This window comes from Pseudoliparis swirei, chromosome 3, assembly GCF_029220125.1.
Source record: "Pseudoliparis swirei isolate HS2019 ecotype Mariana Trench chromosome 3, NWPU_hadal_v1, whole genome shotgun sequence".
NCBI classification, from domain to species: Eukaryota; Metazoa; Chordata; class Actinopteri; order Perciformes; family Liparidae; genus Pseudoliparis; species Pseudoliparis swirei.
In genome coordinates, this window is record NC_079390.1 from 1,808,338 (window position 1) to 1,822,951 (window position 14,614).

Here is a 14,614-nt window from a genome sequence, read left to right on the forward strand (position 1 = left end):
TTATTTGGGGTTATTTGGGGATATTGCACGTATTGCACATTTTCACACATTCCAGAATCGGTTATTGCTGCATCATTTTCAAGTTAAAAGTAATGTTTTGATGAACATTGCGAGTGACCACGGGTTCCACGTGTATACCGGGAACATAAAGAAGCAGAATAATGTTACGTATGCAAGAGAGGATATAGACGAAATGTTAGAGATGTGAGAAGCGTTCATGTACATGAATACATTAGGCATGTAAGGAGGGAGGTCTATTTTAGGGGGGCTTCAATGATGCATGGGGTGAACTTGTAAGTCCAGGTAGTTACAGAATGTGGCTATATATACTGTATATAATATAATATAATATATCTGTAGTTGTTAACAAGTGTTACCTGCTTACATTTAGGTTTACTTGAGGCAAATGAAATAAAAGAGTTAGAAACTGTCTCCAGTGAGCGAGGGTGTGTATGAGTACATTCGAAATACAAGAAATAACTATCGACGTCTCTCTATTCTTTGCATTAATATATATTATGATTGTTTTTTTTCTCCATTGAATGGTATATTTGACACTGAACTAGTTCCTCTTTATCTTAGCGATAGTGTCCAAATGAGCATAAAATATCACGATGACCCTGAAATTCTGTCTCAGAAAAATTGCGAGGGTGCAAACATAACCTGCCATGGGGCGGCTGTAGCTCAGTGGGGTAAGAGGGCCGTCCTGCAACCGCAAGGCTGTGGGTTCGATCCCCGCTCTCCCCATTAGTATCAAATCGAAGTGTCCTTGAGCAAGGCACTGAACCCCCAGTTGCTTCCCAGGCGCATCACTGCAGCCCACTACTCCTTAATAACTAAGGATGGGTTCAATGTAGAGAACTAATTTGCCCTTGGGGATTAATAAAAGTGTATATTTATTGATTTGTTTTATTTTATTATACCGCACTCCTGAGGCTTGGGCTTATCCCCCCCCCCCCTTTCTTTGAATCCTACAAACGCCCCTGTCTGGGCCACATTTATTTAATCACCTAATTTACGTCGATGTCAAATAAATCTGTCAAATATCTATACTTGTATTTGTCTCAAAACTCAGGAATCAGGGATGATCTTGGCTTGCAAGAAATACAAACGACAGCCCAGCCCTGTATTGTTTTTCTTCTTCTTCCGTCCCATGCCATTCCTCAACAAATCCAGCAGAGGGCAGTGTCACCCGCCCAACTGCCGTAATACTACCGCAGAAGAAGACCTCGCCTGAGCCCCGCCCTTTGACTCTCCCCGTTCGCTGTCTGTGTTTTTCGCGTTGCTGGTTTGTTTATGACGCGGCTCGACGGTCCCGTTAGCCTGACAGCTGACCGACAGGACGCTCGTTGTAAAAAAAAAAAACGCACTCTTCGATGTCTGACTTCCTGGAGGATGCCGCGCGGTGAACCGCAGACTTTACCGAGAGAAGAAAGCTCGTTAGCGGGAGGGGGAGGAGCGGCTAGTCGGCGAGTCGGAACACGGGCCAGATTACAGTGGTTAGCCTAGCATTCGGCTCATCTGTAACACTTATGGCGTGACGTCGGACAGGAAAGCGGCTGGACGAAGGCTGGACCGAGCCTCGTTTATAACATATATACACTTTAAAAAAGAGGCAGTGTGTAGAGGAAACTGGTGCATGTGTGTGTCTCGCAGGTTCGGCTTTTAGACGGCTGCCTGGCGACTGAAGGCGAGTTAGCTCGCGAGCTACAATTCATGTTAGCATGGCGTCAGACACAAGTGACACCGAGGAATTCTATGATGCTCCCGAGGACGTTAACTTGACTCCTTCTCCCAAAGTGTAAGGAAACACACGTTACACTGTTACTTCAGATAAAGAGGGACTGATTAATGCACACGCCTTTTCCCTGATTGTTTCATCTCACGCTTTAGTGCCATCAGTAACTTTTTTTTAGCAATGACAGCTTAAATTGGCAAACATGCTAATTCCTGTAGTCGGTGAATTGAACTGGAGCGTGCTGCACTTTGTATATTATAACTATTATAATGTTCTATAGTGGTAGTGCATGGAGAGAGAGGCAACTGCCATGCACTCGAGTCACGTGATGTCATATATCAGAGAGCACATCGAGAAATTGTATTAAAAAACATTTTATTTAGCAGTGAGAGAGATGTGCATGAGGTTGACATGTTTGTCTGGGGAGCTCAGCTACTGGAGTCCTAATTAACCAGGAAACATTGACATGTTTAAAAAATATCTTTGGAAAAATGTATATAAACTACCCCAAAATCAAAATGTTACTTTCTCCTTGGACCTTTTTGTCCTTTTTAGTTTATAGAGCAAATATACAGTTTTTTAAATCCACCATATGAATATCCATTCTGTGCACTATTCACTGGGGCACATGCATGTTATTAACCGTGTTGGTATGATGAGCTTTACATGTCTATCTAGCTGCTCTCTTTTAGTACTGATCGCTATTAGAAACTAAACGTGTGGTAATTTAGGCTTTTTTCTTTCTTAATTATTGATCATGTTTTAAATAAACTCCATTCAGCAGATCGCTGAATCAATCTCAGGCCACTCGTGTCTGTTTCTTGCTCTCAGACTTTTTCAGACAACATTCGATTGCAAACATGTCCAAATTTAATGATTTGAAGAGGTCTGAAAAAGCTATATTTCTTTTTGTGTATAACAAAGTTGTAATTCTAAACGCTCAAGGGGAAAGATATGAAACAACGACACGTTTGGTTTCAGATTAGATCTGTTTTTTTAATCGTGTTTTGACTTTCTTTGCCTTTTTTGAACCGTGTCCCTTTTGTGTGTTTTTAGGTCACCGACCAAGTTCACCATTCCTTCGCCTCTGGTATGTTTATCTCAGCCGCTGTTGAATCAAGGCCCGTATCTGCCGACTCGTCATCGGAGCGATTATTCTGACGTTGTTTGAATGTTACCGAGGCTTGAAAGTGAAGTGGAGGGCAGTGAACGCATGTGGCTGGCATTCAGTTGGATCAGTTCCCTTTTTTGATGGTTTACGTCTGATCGGGGTTCGTACGGTCATGGAAAACCTGGAAAAGTCATGGAATTTTAAAATGGTCATTTCCAGGCCTGGAAAAGTCATGGAAAAAACCTCAAATCATAAAAGTTTTGGAAAAGTCATGGAAAAAACCTCAAATCATAAAAGTTTTGGCAAAGTCATGGAAATTTGTTTTAATCACGTGTTCGTTTACGCCGAGTTTGAAATAATTAATATATTTTTTAAGGAAAGACGCTCAAAATGTAAGCCGGCGTACGCTTTCAATACGCAAAATGTTGTAAATTGTTCATGTTTGGTCATGGAAATTTGTTTTAAAGTCCTGGAAAAGTCCTGGAAATCCATTGGTCAAAATGTGTAAGAACCCTGTCTGATTGTTCCTGCACAATGACCCGTTTGTTTACTTTTCTCGTTACATTGGAGAGTTAATCATGATTAATCTGGGGTATTTGACCAGACTGAGGTGGCTATTGGACAACAGTCCACTGTTGTAGCACGAGGCGTTTCACTAGCTGGTGTCTGCAGTGTTTCTCGTGGTTGTCGTGAGTTGCTTCGGGGAAAGACGTCGGGACCCTTTGTGAAAACATTAACGCGGCCGGTCGAGCGATGAGTCGCCGGCCGCTCGCGCTCGACCCTGAGCCACGACATCCGCCACTTGTATCGCTCGGCCGGCGTCTCCCAATGTAAATGATTCACCTGGCCTTCATCTGCATCGCGATGCTGAATGGACTCTGGAGTGAACCTTGCTCATGAGCCACGTGCCTTAAATCAGCAAATGCGGCTGGAAACATTGATTTTCATGCGTAGATACAGTCAGTGTACGGACCCCTTCATGGACTCGAGTCAGTCACGCAGTTTACCTCAGAGCAACAGTTGCATTCAAATTAAAATAAAAAGTTAGCGGGTTATGAGTGTTGGTAATTTAAAAATATGTGCAGAATAGATATTTATTTATTTCGTTAAGGAGTGGTACAAATATGTTTCTTTTCTGGACGTGCTTGACGAGCCTCCTTATTTATATATAAATAAAAATATACATATATTTATATATATATAAATATATTTATTTATTTATTTTTATTTATTTATATAAATATATTTATATGTCTATTTATATAAAGGTGTATATATATATATGTGTATATATATATTTATATATATGTATATTTATGTATTTATATATAAATGTATGTATATATGTGTATATATATATGTATATTTATATATGTATATATTTATATGAATATATATATATATGGCAATTGGCTTCTGTTATTTTAAATGTGTCTGTTTTGGTGGTAATTGTTGTGTTGTCTGTTCAGTTATCACAGAAATCAGCAAAAAAGGATGTGGGCGGCGGAGCGGCCGCATCCCAGACTCGGCAGGACGACTCCCTACTGGTAGGTGCTCCTACACCTTGAGACAATAGAAAAATAATAGAGTTACAGCACGTATTTGTAGTTTAATATCTGAAAAGTCTTTTTCTTCGCTGGATGTGGGAACATCATCGTTGTTAAATGAAGCGTTACGTTCTCTTCCTCCGTAGATCATCGACAGCATCGTCGAGGAGAGTCAAAATGGGAACGTCGGCGAGGTGGCCGAGCTGTTGGATCAGCTGCAGGCGGACGCGAGAGGCCGAGCGGAGCCGAAGGAGGAGAACGGCGCCCGGGAGGCGGCGCCGGCCGCCGCCCCTCGGCTCGCCGAGAGGCCGGAGGACCGTCGGGAACGCGCGGCGGCGAGCAACGGAGCGCGCTCTTTACCCGAACCCTCGGATCCCCCGAGGCCGTCGGGCGGCTCGCAAGACGGCGCTCAGCCTCCGGACGTCACCGGCGGCTCCGCGGGACTACGGCAGCTGGACGGCGCCGCCGGGGAGCAGGAGGAGGAGCGGAGACCCGCGGACACCTTCGACCGGGCGCTCCCCCCGTTCTCGGACTCCTCCGGGCCCACGAAGCCCCCGCGGCAACTAACGGCCGAGCCGGACATTGTGGCGAGCACCAAGAAGCCGGCTCCCTCGCGCCCGCCGCCGCCCGCCGGAGGGCCGCCGCCGAGACCGCCGCCGCCCTCCTGGCAGAGTCTGCCCTCCAAGAAGTCTCAGGAGTGTCTGAGGCCGATGGGACTCGAAGGTAGAGGACGTCGATCCGTCGTGTTGACCCTGTCAGGATCCGTAGATCCTGGAGGGTGGCGGGGAGAGGAAAGCCTCGAGAGCTGGAGGGCCTGGATTTACTTATTGTTTAGGGGGATGTGATGAGGTTAGAAAGCATCGCTGATCTCATGCCAGAAACTCGAGTATTTTCCGGGAAAGAAAAATTAATAGGCACAGATATTATTTTAGAGCCGATGCAGACGGTGGCAAAAGATCTTGAGAAATGGAAGTTGAGCCATAGCTTAATGTATAAAGGAGCTAACAGTCCAACATGTATGTTAAATACTGTGTCTGAACAACAATATATGTGTATATATATATATGTATGAATATATTTATATGTATTTATATATATAGGTATATATATATATGTGTATATGTGTATATATATATGTATAAATATATTTATATGTATTTATATATATAGGTATATATATATATTTATGTGTATATGTGTATATATATATGTATAAATATATTTATATGTATTTATATATATATATATATGTATATGTGTATATATATATATATTTCTATATATGTATATTTCTATATGTATTTATATATATTTATGTATATATATGTATATTTATATATGTATATTTATGTATATTTAGATATATATGTATATATATATATGTATATTTAAATATATTTATATATATGTATATTTATATGGGAATATGTATATGTATATTTAAATATATTTATATATATATATGTATATTTATATATATATATGGATATTTAAATATATGTATATTTGTGTGTATATATATATATATATATATATTCTGAGCATCGCTTGTGTCATGTGATCTTTCGTTCTTACCAAGACGTTTTATTCTCTCAGTCTTCAGTTGATTTCTCCTGGACTTCAGGCTCTTCCCTGTCGTCGCTCAGTCGTTGACCGGTTGTGTTGTCGTTGTGCGACTCTGACCGCAGTGTGCGCCGAGGCCGACACCCTGGAGCCGTCCGGCCTGGTTTCCCCCAGCAGCACCGTGAGGAGCCTCACCAAAGAGCTGCAGCATTCCTTGGACCTGGCCAGCGCCACCAGCGGAGTGAAAGTGGTGACGGCTCAGGTGAGCGAGGCCGAGGACCCGCTCACACAAATACATCTTATACATATATATATATATATATATACAGGAGGAGGAAACGAGTTGTCATGCCGACTTGTTTCTGCTTTCATGAAAGGAAAACGAGGACGACTCGCCGGAGGGAGGAGGAGCCACGCCGAGCCCCCAGCGGCCACGCTCCGACTCCGGGAGAGAGCTGACGGATGAAGTGAGACTTCTTCTTCTTCTTCTTCTTCTTCTCCTTCTCCTTCTTCCTGTCGTCTTCTTTTTCTCCTCCTTCCCCTTGTCTTTCTTCTCCCTGTCCTTCTTCTTCTCTCCTTCCCTTGTCCTTCTTCTTTTTCTTCTTCTCCTTCTTCCTGTCTTCTTCTTCTCCTTTTTCTTCCTGTCATCGTCTTCTTCTTCTCCTTCATGTCGTTCTTCTTCATGTCCTTCTTCTCCTCCTTCTCCTTCTTCCTGTCGTCTTCTTCTTCTCCTCCTTCCCCTTGTCTTTCTTCTCCCTGTCTTTGTCTTTCTTCTCCTTGTCCTTCTTCTTCTCTCCTTCCCTTGTCCTTCTTCTTGTCCTTCTTCTTCTCTCCTTCCCTTGTCCTTCTTCTTGTCCTTCTTCTTCTTCTCCTTGTCCTTCTTCTTCTCTCCTTCCCTTGTTCTTCTTCTTCTTGTCCTTCTTCTTCTCTCCTTCCCTTGTTCTTCTTCTTCTTGTCCTTCTTGTTCTTCTTCTTCTCCTTGTCCTTCTTCTTCTCTCCTTCCCTTGTCCTTCTTCTTCTTGTCCTTCTTCTTCTTCTTCTCTCCTTCCCTTGTCCTTCTTCTTCTCTCCTTCCCTTGTTCTTCTTCTTCTTGTCCTTCTTGTTCTTCTTCTTCTTGTCCTTCTTCTTCTTGTCCTTCTTCTTCTCTCCTTCCCTTGTTCTTCTTCTTCTTGTCCTTCTTGTTCTTCTTCTTCTTGTCCTTCTTCTTCTTGTCCTTCTTCTTCTCTCCTTCCCTTGTCATTCTTCTTCTCCTTCTTCCTGTCGTCTTCTTCTTCTACTCCTTCCCCTTGTCCTTCTTCTCCCTTTTCTTGTCTTTCTTCTCCTCCTCTCCTCCTCCTCCTTCTTCTTCTTCTCTCCTCCTCCTCAATGTCAACGTGTGTGATGTCTTTAAAAACAGCAGATTCTGGCCAGTGTGATGATCAAGAATCTGGACACGGGGGAGGAGATCCCTCTCATCCAGGCGGAGGAGAAGCTTCCTCCGGGGATCAACCCGCTGACGCTGCACATCATGAGGAGGACCAAGGAGTACATCATGTAAGCGGAGCTCCACCTGCAGCTGCTTTACTGTTAACATATGATGTCATCGAATATGTCTTCTAAATACTGTTCTATACATTAAATATGTGTGTGTTGGAGTATAAGTGGTGCTCTGTGCAGTATTGCAACATATGCACGCCAAAAGAATACAATAATTCACTGAATCAAGACACTTAATTATCAATACATGTTTTTCTAGCTGTCAAAAGCATCTTTTTATTTATTTAAATTATTTATCTGTTAAATTATATTTAGTAGGCAGCTAGTATAATATGGCTTTTTAAATACTTTTCTTTATATTAACTGTATGTTGTTTTAAGTATAAGTGGTGCTCTGTGCAGTATTGCAACATATGCACACAAAACAAATACAATAATTCACTGAATCCATAAATTTGATTATCAATACATGTTTTTATAACTGTCAAAAGCATCTCTTTATTTATTTAAATTATTTATCTGTTAAATTATATTTAGTAGGCAGCCAGTATAATATGGCTTTTTAAATACTTTTCTTTATATTAACTGTATGTTGTTTTAAGTATAAGTGGTGCTCTGTGCAGTATTACAACATATGCACCAACAAAACATCTTAATAATTCACTGAATCCAGACACTTAATTATCAATACATGTTTTTCTAGCTGTTTTTTTTTTACATGAGTAAAGACGGCGTGTAACAAATATTAGAACAATTATTGAGCTGAATTATTGTTAAATTATATTTAGTAGGCAGTCAGAATAATATGGCTTTTTAAATACTTTTCTATATAATAACTACGTGTTTTGAAATGGTATTAATTAATTAATTCCACTTAATTAATTAATAATTTAATTATCAATGCATATTTTTCTAGCCTTCAAAAGCATCTTTTTATTTATTTAAATTATGTATCTATTAGCTGAATTACTGTTTTATACATTACATGTTTTTTTTAAGTATAAGTGGTGCTCTGTGCAGTATTGCAACATATGCACACAAAACAAATACAACTAGAATGGGCACTCGGTAGAGCGCATACCTTCGCATATCACAAGATTGGGCATTGAATTATGAACATTTTGGCATTAGTTGCATGCCAATTGGACAAAAATGTATCGTGCTATGGTAAAAAAAGAGTTTGACCTTTCCATGACCTTGACCCGATTGATCCCAAAATCTAATCAAATGGTCCCCGGATAATAACCAATCATCCCACCAAATTTCATGCGATTCAAGAACATTTTGACCTGTTCATGACCCTTGACCTTTGACCCGATCGATCCCAAAATCTAATCAACGTCCCCGGATAATAAACAATCATCCCACCAAATTTCATGCGATTCGGTTCAATACTTTTTGAGTTCTGCGAAAGATTTTGACCTGTTCATGACCTTTGACCCGATCGATCCCAAAATCTAATCAACTGGTCCCCGGATAATAAACACTCATCCCACCAAATTTCATGCGATTCGGTTCAATACTTTTTGAGTTTTGCGAATAACACGCATACAAATAAATAAATAAACTAGAATGGGCACTCGCTAGAGCGCATACCTTCGCATATCACAAGATTGGGCATTGAATTATGAACATGTTGGCATTAGTTGCATGCCAATTGGACAAAAATGTATCGTGCTATGGTAAAAAAAGAGTTTGACCTTTCCATAACCTTGACCTTTGACCCGATTGATCCCAAAATCTAATCAAATGGTCCCCGGATAATAACCAATCATCCCACCAAATTTCATGCGATTCAAGAACATTTTGACCTGTTCATGACCTTTGACCCGATCGATCCCAAAATCTAGTCAACTGGTCCCCGGATAATAAACAATCATCCCACCAAATTTCATGCGATTCGGTTCAATACTTTTTGAGTTCTGCGAAAGATTTTGACCTGTTCATGACCTTTGACCCGATCGATCCCAAAATCTAATCAACTGGTCCCCGGATAATAAACAATCATCCTACCAAATTTCATGCGATTCGGTTCAATACTTTTTGAGTTCTGCGAAAGATTTTGACCTGTTCATGACCTTTGACCCGATCGATCCCAAAATCTAATCAATTGGTCCCCGGATAATAAACAATCATCCCACCAAATTTCATGCGATTCGGTTCAATACTTTTTGAGATTTGTGAATAACACGCATACAAATAAATAAATAAATAAATACACGGCGATCAAAACATAACCTTCCGGCATTTTCAATGCGAAGGTAATAAATAAATACACGGCGATCAAAACATAACCTTCCGGCATTTTCAATGCGAAGGTAATAATTCACTGTATCCATAAACTTGATTATCAATACATGTTTTTCTAACTGTCAAAAGCATCTCTTTATTTATTTAAATTATTTATCTGTTAAATTATAAATTATATTTAGTAAGCAGCCAGTATAATATGGCTTTGTAAATACTGTTTTATACATTAAATATGTTTTTTTTAAGTATAAAAGGTGCTATGGACACAAACAAATTAGAAGAATTCACTGAATCCAGACACTTCGCAGGTGTTGGAAGTGTTTTTCTTTTCTTTGTAACATATTCCCACCAAAAAAGTGTCAAAGTCCAATCGTGTAAAAGAAGAAAATAAAGGTTCTATATTTTTTTGTTTTGTTGAGAAACTGTTATTTTATTTTTTTAACTCACTTTTATATTTAGTTTTCAACAACATAACAATATATATTTTGATACAGTCACTTTCTTTGTCAATGTTCCAGTTGTATGTCTTGGTACATGTGATATTCAGGTACACCGTGTACACAACACACAAACAACAACAAACATCAGATGGTGCTCACTCCAAGAAAAAAACGAAGAGGGGAAATAAGGATAATTCTGAATAGATTGCATCAAAAAAGTCACTTGTATGTGTTTTGAAGTCTAAGTGGTACTCTGTTCAATATATGTACAAACAAAAAAGTAAAGAATCCAGACACTTCATTATTCAATTCAGTTTATTTTATATTGCCCAATATCACAAATTATTTTTAAAACACGTTTTTCTAGCTGTCAAAAGCAGATTTTCCCTTTTCCCACCAAAAATGTTTTAAAGCCCGATCGTGTCAAAACAAAATGGTACAAATAGATCGTATTCATATATATATATATATTCATATATATTCTCTCCTCTCAGGAACGACGCGGCGCAGTCGGACGACGACGACAAAGCTCAGGCTCCCCTGGTGGACACGGACGGAGGGAAACTCAAACAGAAAACGTGAGGACATTATTATTATTTTCTTCCCCTTCTCACCATGTGATCGAACATATACACAGGGTTCGTACGGTCATGGAAAACATCGAAAAGTCCTGGAATTTTTAAATGGTTATTTCCAGGTCTGGAAAAGTCCAGGAGAAAGAAAAATATTCCCTAAAGTTATGTGCATTTATGCTGCATTTTAAATAATTAATATGCTTTTAAAAGAATGACGTTCTAAATATAAGCCGCCATACGCTCTTTCATACAGATTTTTCCGCGCTGCAAGTGAACGCACCGTAACTGAAAAGACATAAATGTTGTGTCTCATTTATTTGAGTCATTTAAGGTTATTTACTGTATACTTTGGAATTCTCTTTGTTAGTTTAAATATAACATTTTCTCACTTTTTCATGTGTGCTCCGAGATTTAAAAAAAAGTTTGGTCATGCAAATTTGGTTTAAAGTCCTCGACACCCATTGGTCAACATGTCTATGAACCCTGTATGTATATACAGGACTGTCTCAGAAAATTAGAATATTGTGATGAAGTTCTTTATTTTCTGCAATGCAATTAAAAAAACAAAAATGTCATGCATTCTGGATTCATTACAAATCAACTGAAATATTGCAAGCCTTTTATTCTGATTTATTGCTGATTATGGCTTACAGCTTAAGAAAACTCAAATATCCTATCTCTAAATATTAGAATATCATGAAAAAGTATACTAGTAGGGTATTAAACAAATCACTTGAATTGTCTAATTAACTCGAAACACCTGCAAGGGTTTCCTGAGCCTTGACAAACACTCAGCTGTTATAAATCTTTTTTTTTACTTGGTCTGAGGAAATATTAAAATTTTATGAGATAGGATTTTAGAGTTTTCTTAAGCTGTAAGCCATAATCAGCAATATTAAAAGAATAAAAGGCTTGCAATATTTCAGTTGATTTGTAATGAATCCAGAATGCATGACATTTTTGTTTTTTTAATTGCATTACAGAAAATAAAGAACTTCATCACAATATTCTAATTTTCTGAGACAGTCCTGTATATATATATTTATTTATATATATATATTTATATTTTTATATATTTATATATATACATTTATATATATATATATTTCTATATTTATATACATATACATTTTTATTTATATACATATATTTATACACATATTATATATTTATATATATATATATATGTATGTATGTATATAATCATATTTCTCCGTACCCCTTATTTCTAACCCAGAACACAGTTCAAGAAGTTCCTGGGTAAGTCCGTGAAGAAGGCCAAACACCTCGCTGAGGAGTATGGAGAGAAGGCCGTCAACAAAGTGAAGAGTGTGCGTGATGAAGGTAAAAGAAGGTTTTTTTCACCCATTTGAACAGGTGGTTACATTTCAGGATTTCAATTTGAAAATGTACATTTTTGGAAATTCCCCATGTGTGTGTTCCCCGTGTGTGTTCCCCGTGTGTGTTCCCCGGCTCAGTGTTCCACACGGATCAGGACGACCCGTCGTCCAGCGACGACGAGGGCATGCCGTACACGCGGCCCGCCAAGTTCAAGGCGGCGCACAGCTTCAAGGGTCCCTTCGACTTCGACCAGATCAAAGTGGTGCAGGACCTGAGCGGCGAGCACATGGTGAGGGGACGCCCAATGGTTGGGGGGGGGGGGGGTCACGACCTCTCTGTCTGCGGCTCACGGCCTCTCGTCTCTGTCTCAGGGCGCCGTGTGGACCATGAAGTTCTCCCACTGCGGGCGGCTGCTGGCGACCGCCGGCCAGGACAACGTGGTGCGCATCTGGGTCCTAAAGTCCGCCTTCGACTACTTCAACAACATGAGACAAAAATACAACACTGAAGGTGAGGAGGAGGAGGAGGAGGAGTATTATTTCACTTTAAATGCTCAGGAAGAATCTTATATTTCTATTTTTCCATCTTCTCCAGGCCGGGTTTCACCGTCTCCGTCCCAGGAGAGTTTGTGCTCCTCGAAATCCGACGACCACGGAGTGAGTGGACTGAACCTTCTTTTTTTTTTTTTTGCATCTTCAGAAAATACGATACGCTATTTTATCACGTAAACTAGCCAGTGACACAAAAGTGCATATACATGCAACGGTTCAATTTAGAACAGATTAACAGCAACAGGCGGCGTCAGCCGATACGCTGAACGGATGCACAGTGATGAAGGCATAAGGACGGCATCAGGGCACGTTAAGTAAACCAGATGGCGACTGCAGCTGACACGGTTTTGACAGATCTACAGGTGTATACCAAGACTAACGCCTTCAGAGCTCAGGCGTCTACCGCTGACACAGTGGATACCCGCGTATCAACACTACAAACAACCAGACTAATGTGTATTAACAGTTTTTTAAACAATTATCTAGTGAAGCAATATCATCAAAAAGTTCGAAATAGCTGATCTAAACAAGTATTTAAATAGCTAATAATAGTATTAATTCTAGATAATTCATGATAGGATGCATATCATTGACATGTATTATCGCATCTGTCATATGGAGCTCCTTACCTGACACGACCAAAATCATGCAAGCACTACCTGTTATACCACTCGTAACAAACATCAATATACATCAATCAAGAAGATGAATCGTTACATCTTTAGCATTTACAACCAAAGTCTTTCATATATCGTAGTACATAGAATATTTCAAGTCTAGCCGAACATGTTAATTATGTAATTACACATGACTAATCTTAATTTGTCAATGTATCACAATTTAATGTTAACTGTTCATGATAGCTAATTTAAATTACATTGAACCAAATAGTATGACAATTTTTTAGTGTGTCTCATTACTTAGGAAAGTCTACCAAGTTATGTCTAAGATAAATTGTTCGTCTTGGCCTCAAAGTCTAAACGAGTCGTTAGATGCATGCCTATCTCACGATCTCAGAAGACTCCAATCTGACTAAGTTCGATGTCTCTGAAGCCAAACTCAAATGACAGTTACGTCAGGTGTCAACTTTTTTGAGCTATCCATCAAATCCTTCAATGACGTTTAACAAGTCGTTCCTAACTTAAGTTGTACGGTAAATTACATAGTTGTGTAAATTTCACGAAAAGATTTGTACACGGTCTTTTATGTCGTGACATACGGGTTACTGATGTAAAAACAACCTTTCAAACGTGAAGTACATGGTAGTCATGTTTATGTACAGGTGCTTGAACTAAGCACTATAGTCCGTCCACCTCACAAGCCTCGGAGTCAGGCTTATCCGTCGGTGCAATTCACTAAGTCTCGATTGTTACTGCCTACTACAAGGTCGACACGCTGCCATACTGTAAGCTTCGCTAGCCTTCCGGACGTCATCCTGAGTTTATAACTGGACTGCGGCTAACATTCGTGACGTCGCTTACACGGCTTGAGCTTCTCAACGCAGTGTCCGTCAGACTGCCGTACGTAGTACGATTACGAGTAGCTGATAAGTCTAGTGACGTACGGTACGATACTACTGTACCAACGAGTAGTTGAACACGATACTCTGTTGTCTCAGACAAGCCGGTCTGTATCTACGTTAGTCTCTCCTATTCACGATCGGTGCAGCTCACCTCAACAGTCGTATCAGCTTCGTGCCTGTACTTAGATCATTACCAGCGCAATGCGACTTTACAATCCGAGCAATCACTTATCCACGTACCTCTCAAGACTGCTATCCTACAAACGAATCCTTGACTAGGTCCGCTTCTCATCACTCGTTTCTAATTCACTTACATGCAAAAACTGTGATACAGCTTTCCTAGAGTCATTAATGGTTATAAGACTAAACGAACCATATACTTTTGCTAACACAAAAGATACACTCAATTCCATGTGTCTCACATGTTTCGTTAATCAAAAGGAAATACTCTTTTGAGTATATTCAAAGACTCAATTACTTTAGCTTAATGCAGATGACAAT

General features: G+C 39.7%; 1 protein-coding gene across 1 annotated transcript; it reads left to right on the forward strand.

Moving 5' to 3' along the window:
* The first annotated feature begins 1,282 nt into the window (after positions 1–1,282).
* On the forward strand, positions 1,283–12,768 carry wdr44 (WD repeat domain 44). The gene is made up of 12 exons (XM_056411216.1): positions 1,283–1,801; positions 2,795–2,828; positions 4,319–4,396; positions 4,543–5,119; positions 6,085–6,221; positions 6,337–6,426; positions 7,356–7,492; positions 10,619–10,702; positions 11,937–12,043; positions 12,178–12,329; positions 12,412–12,550; positions 12,635–12,768. Exons 1-12 carry the CDS (start codon positions 1,725–1,727, stop codon positions 12,766–12,768), a joined length of 1,746 nt encoding a protein of 581 aa, XP_056267191.1. The 5' UTR covers positions 1,283–1,724.
* Positions 12,769–14,614: the final 1,846 nt, after the last annotated feature.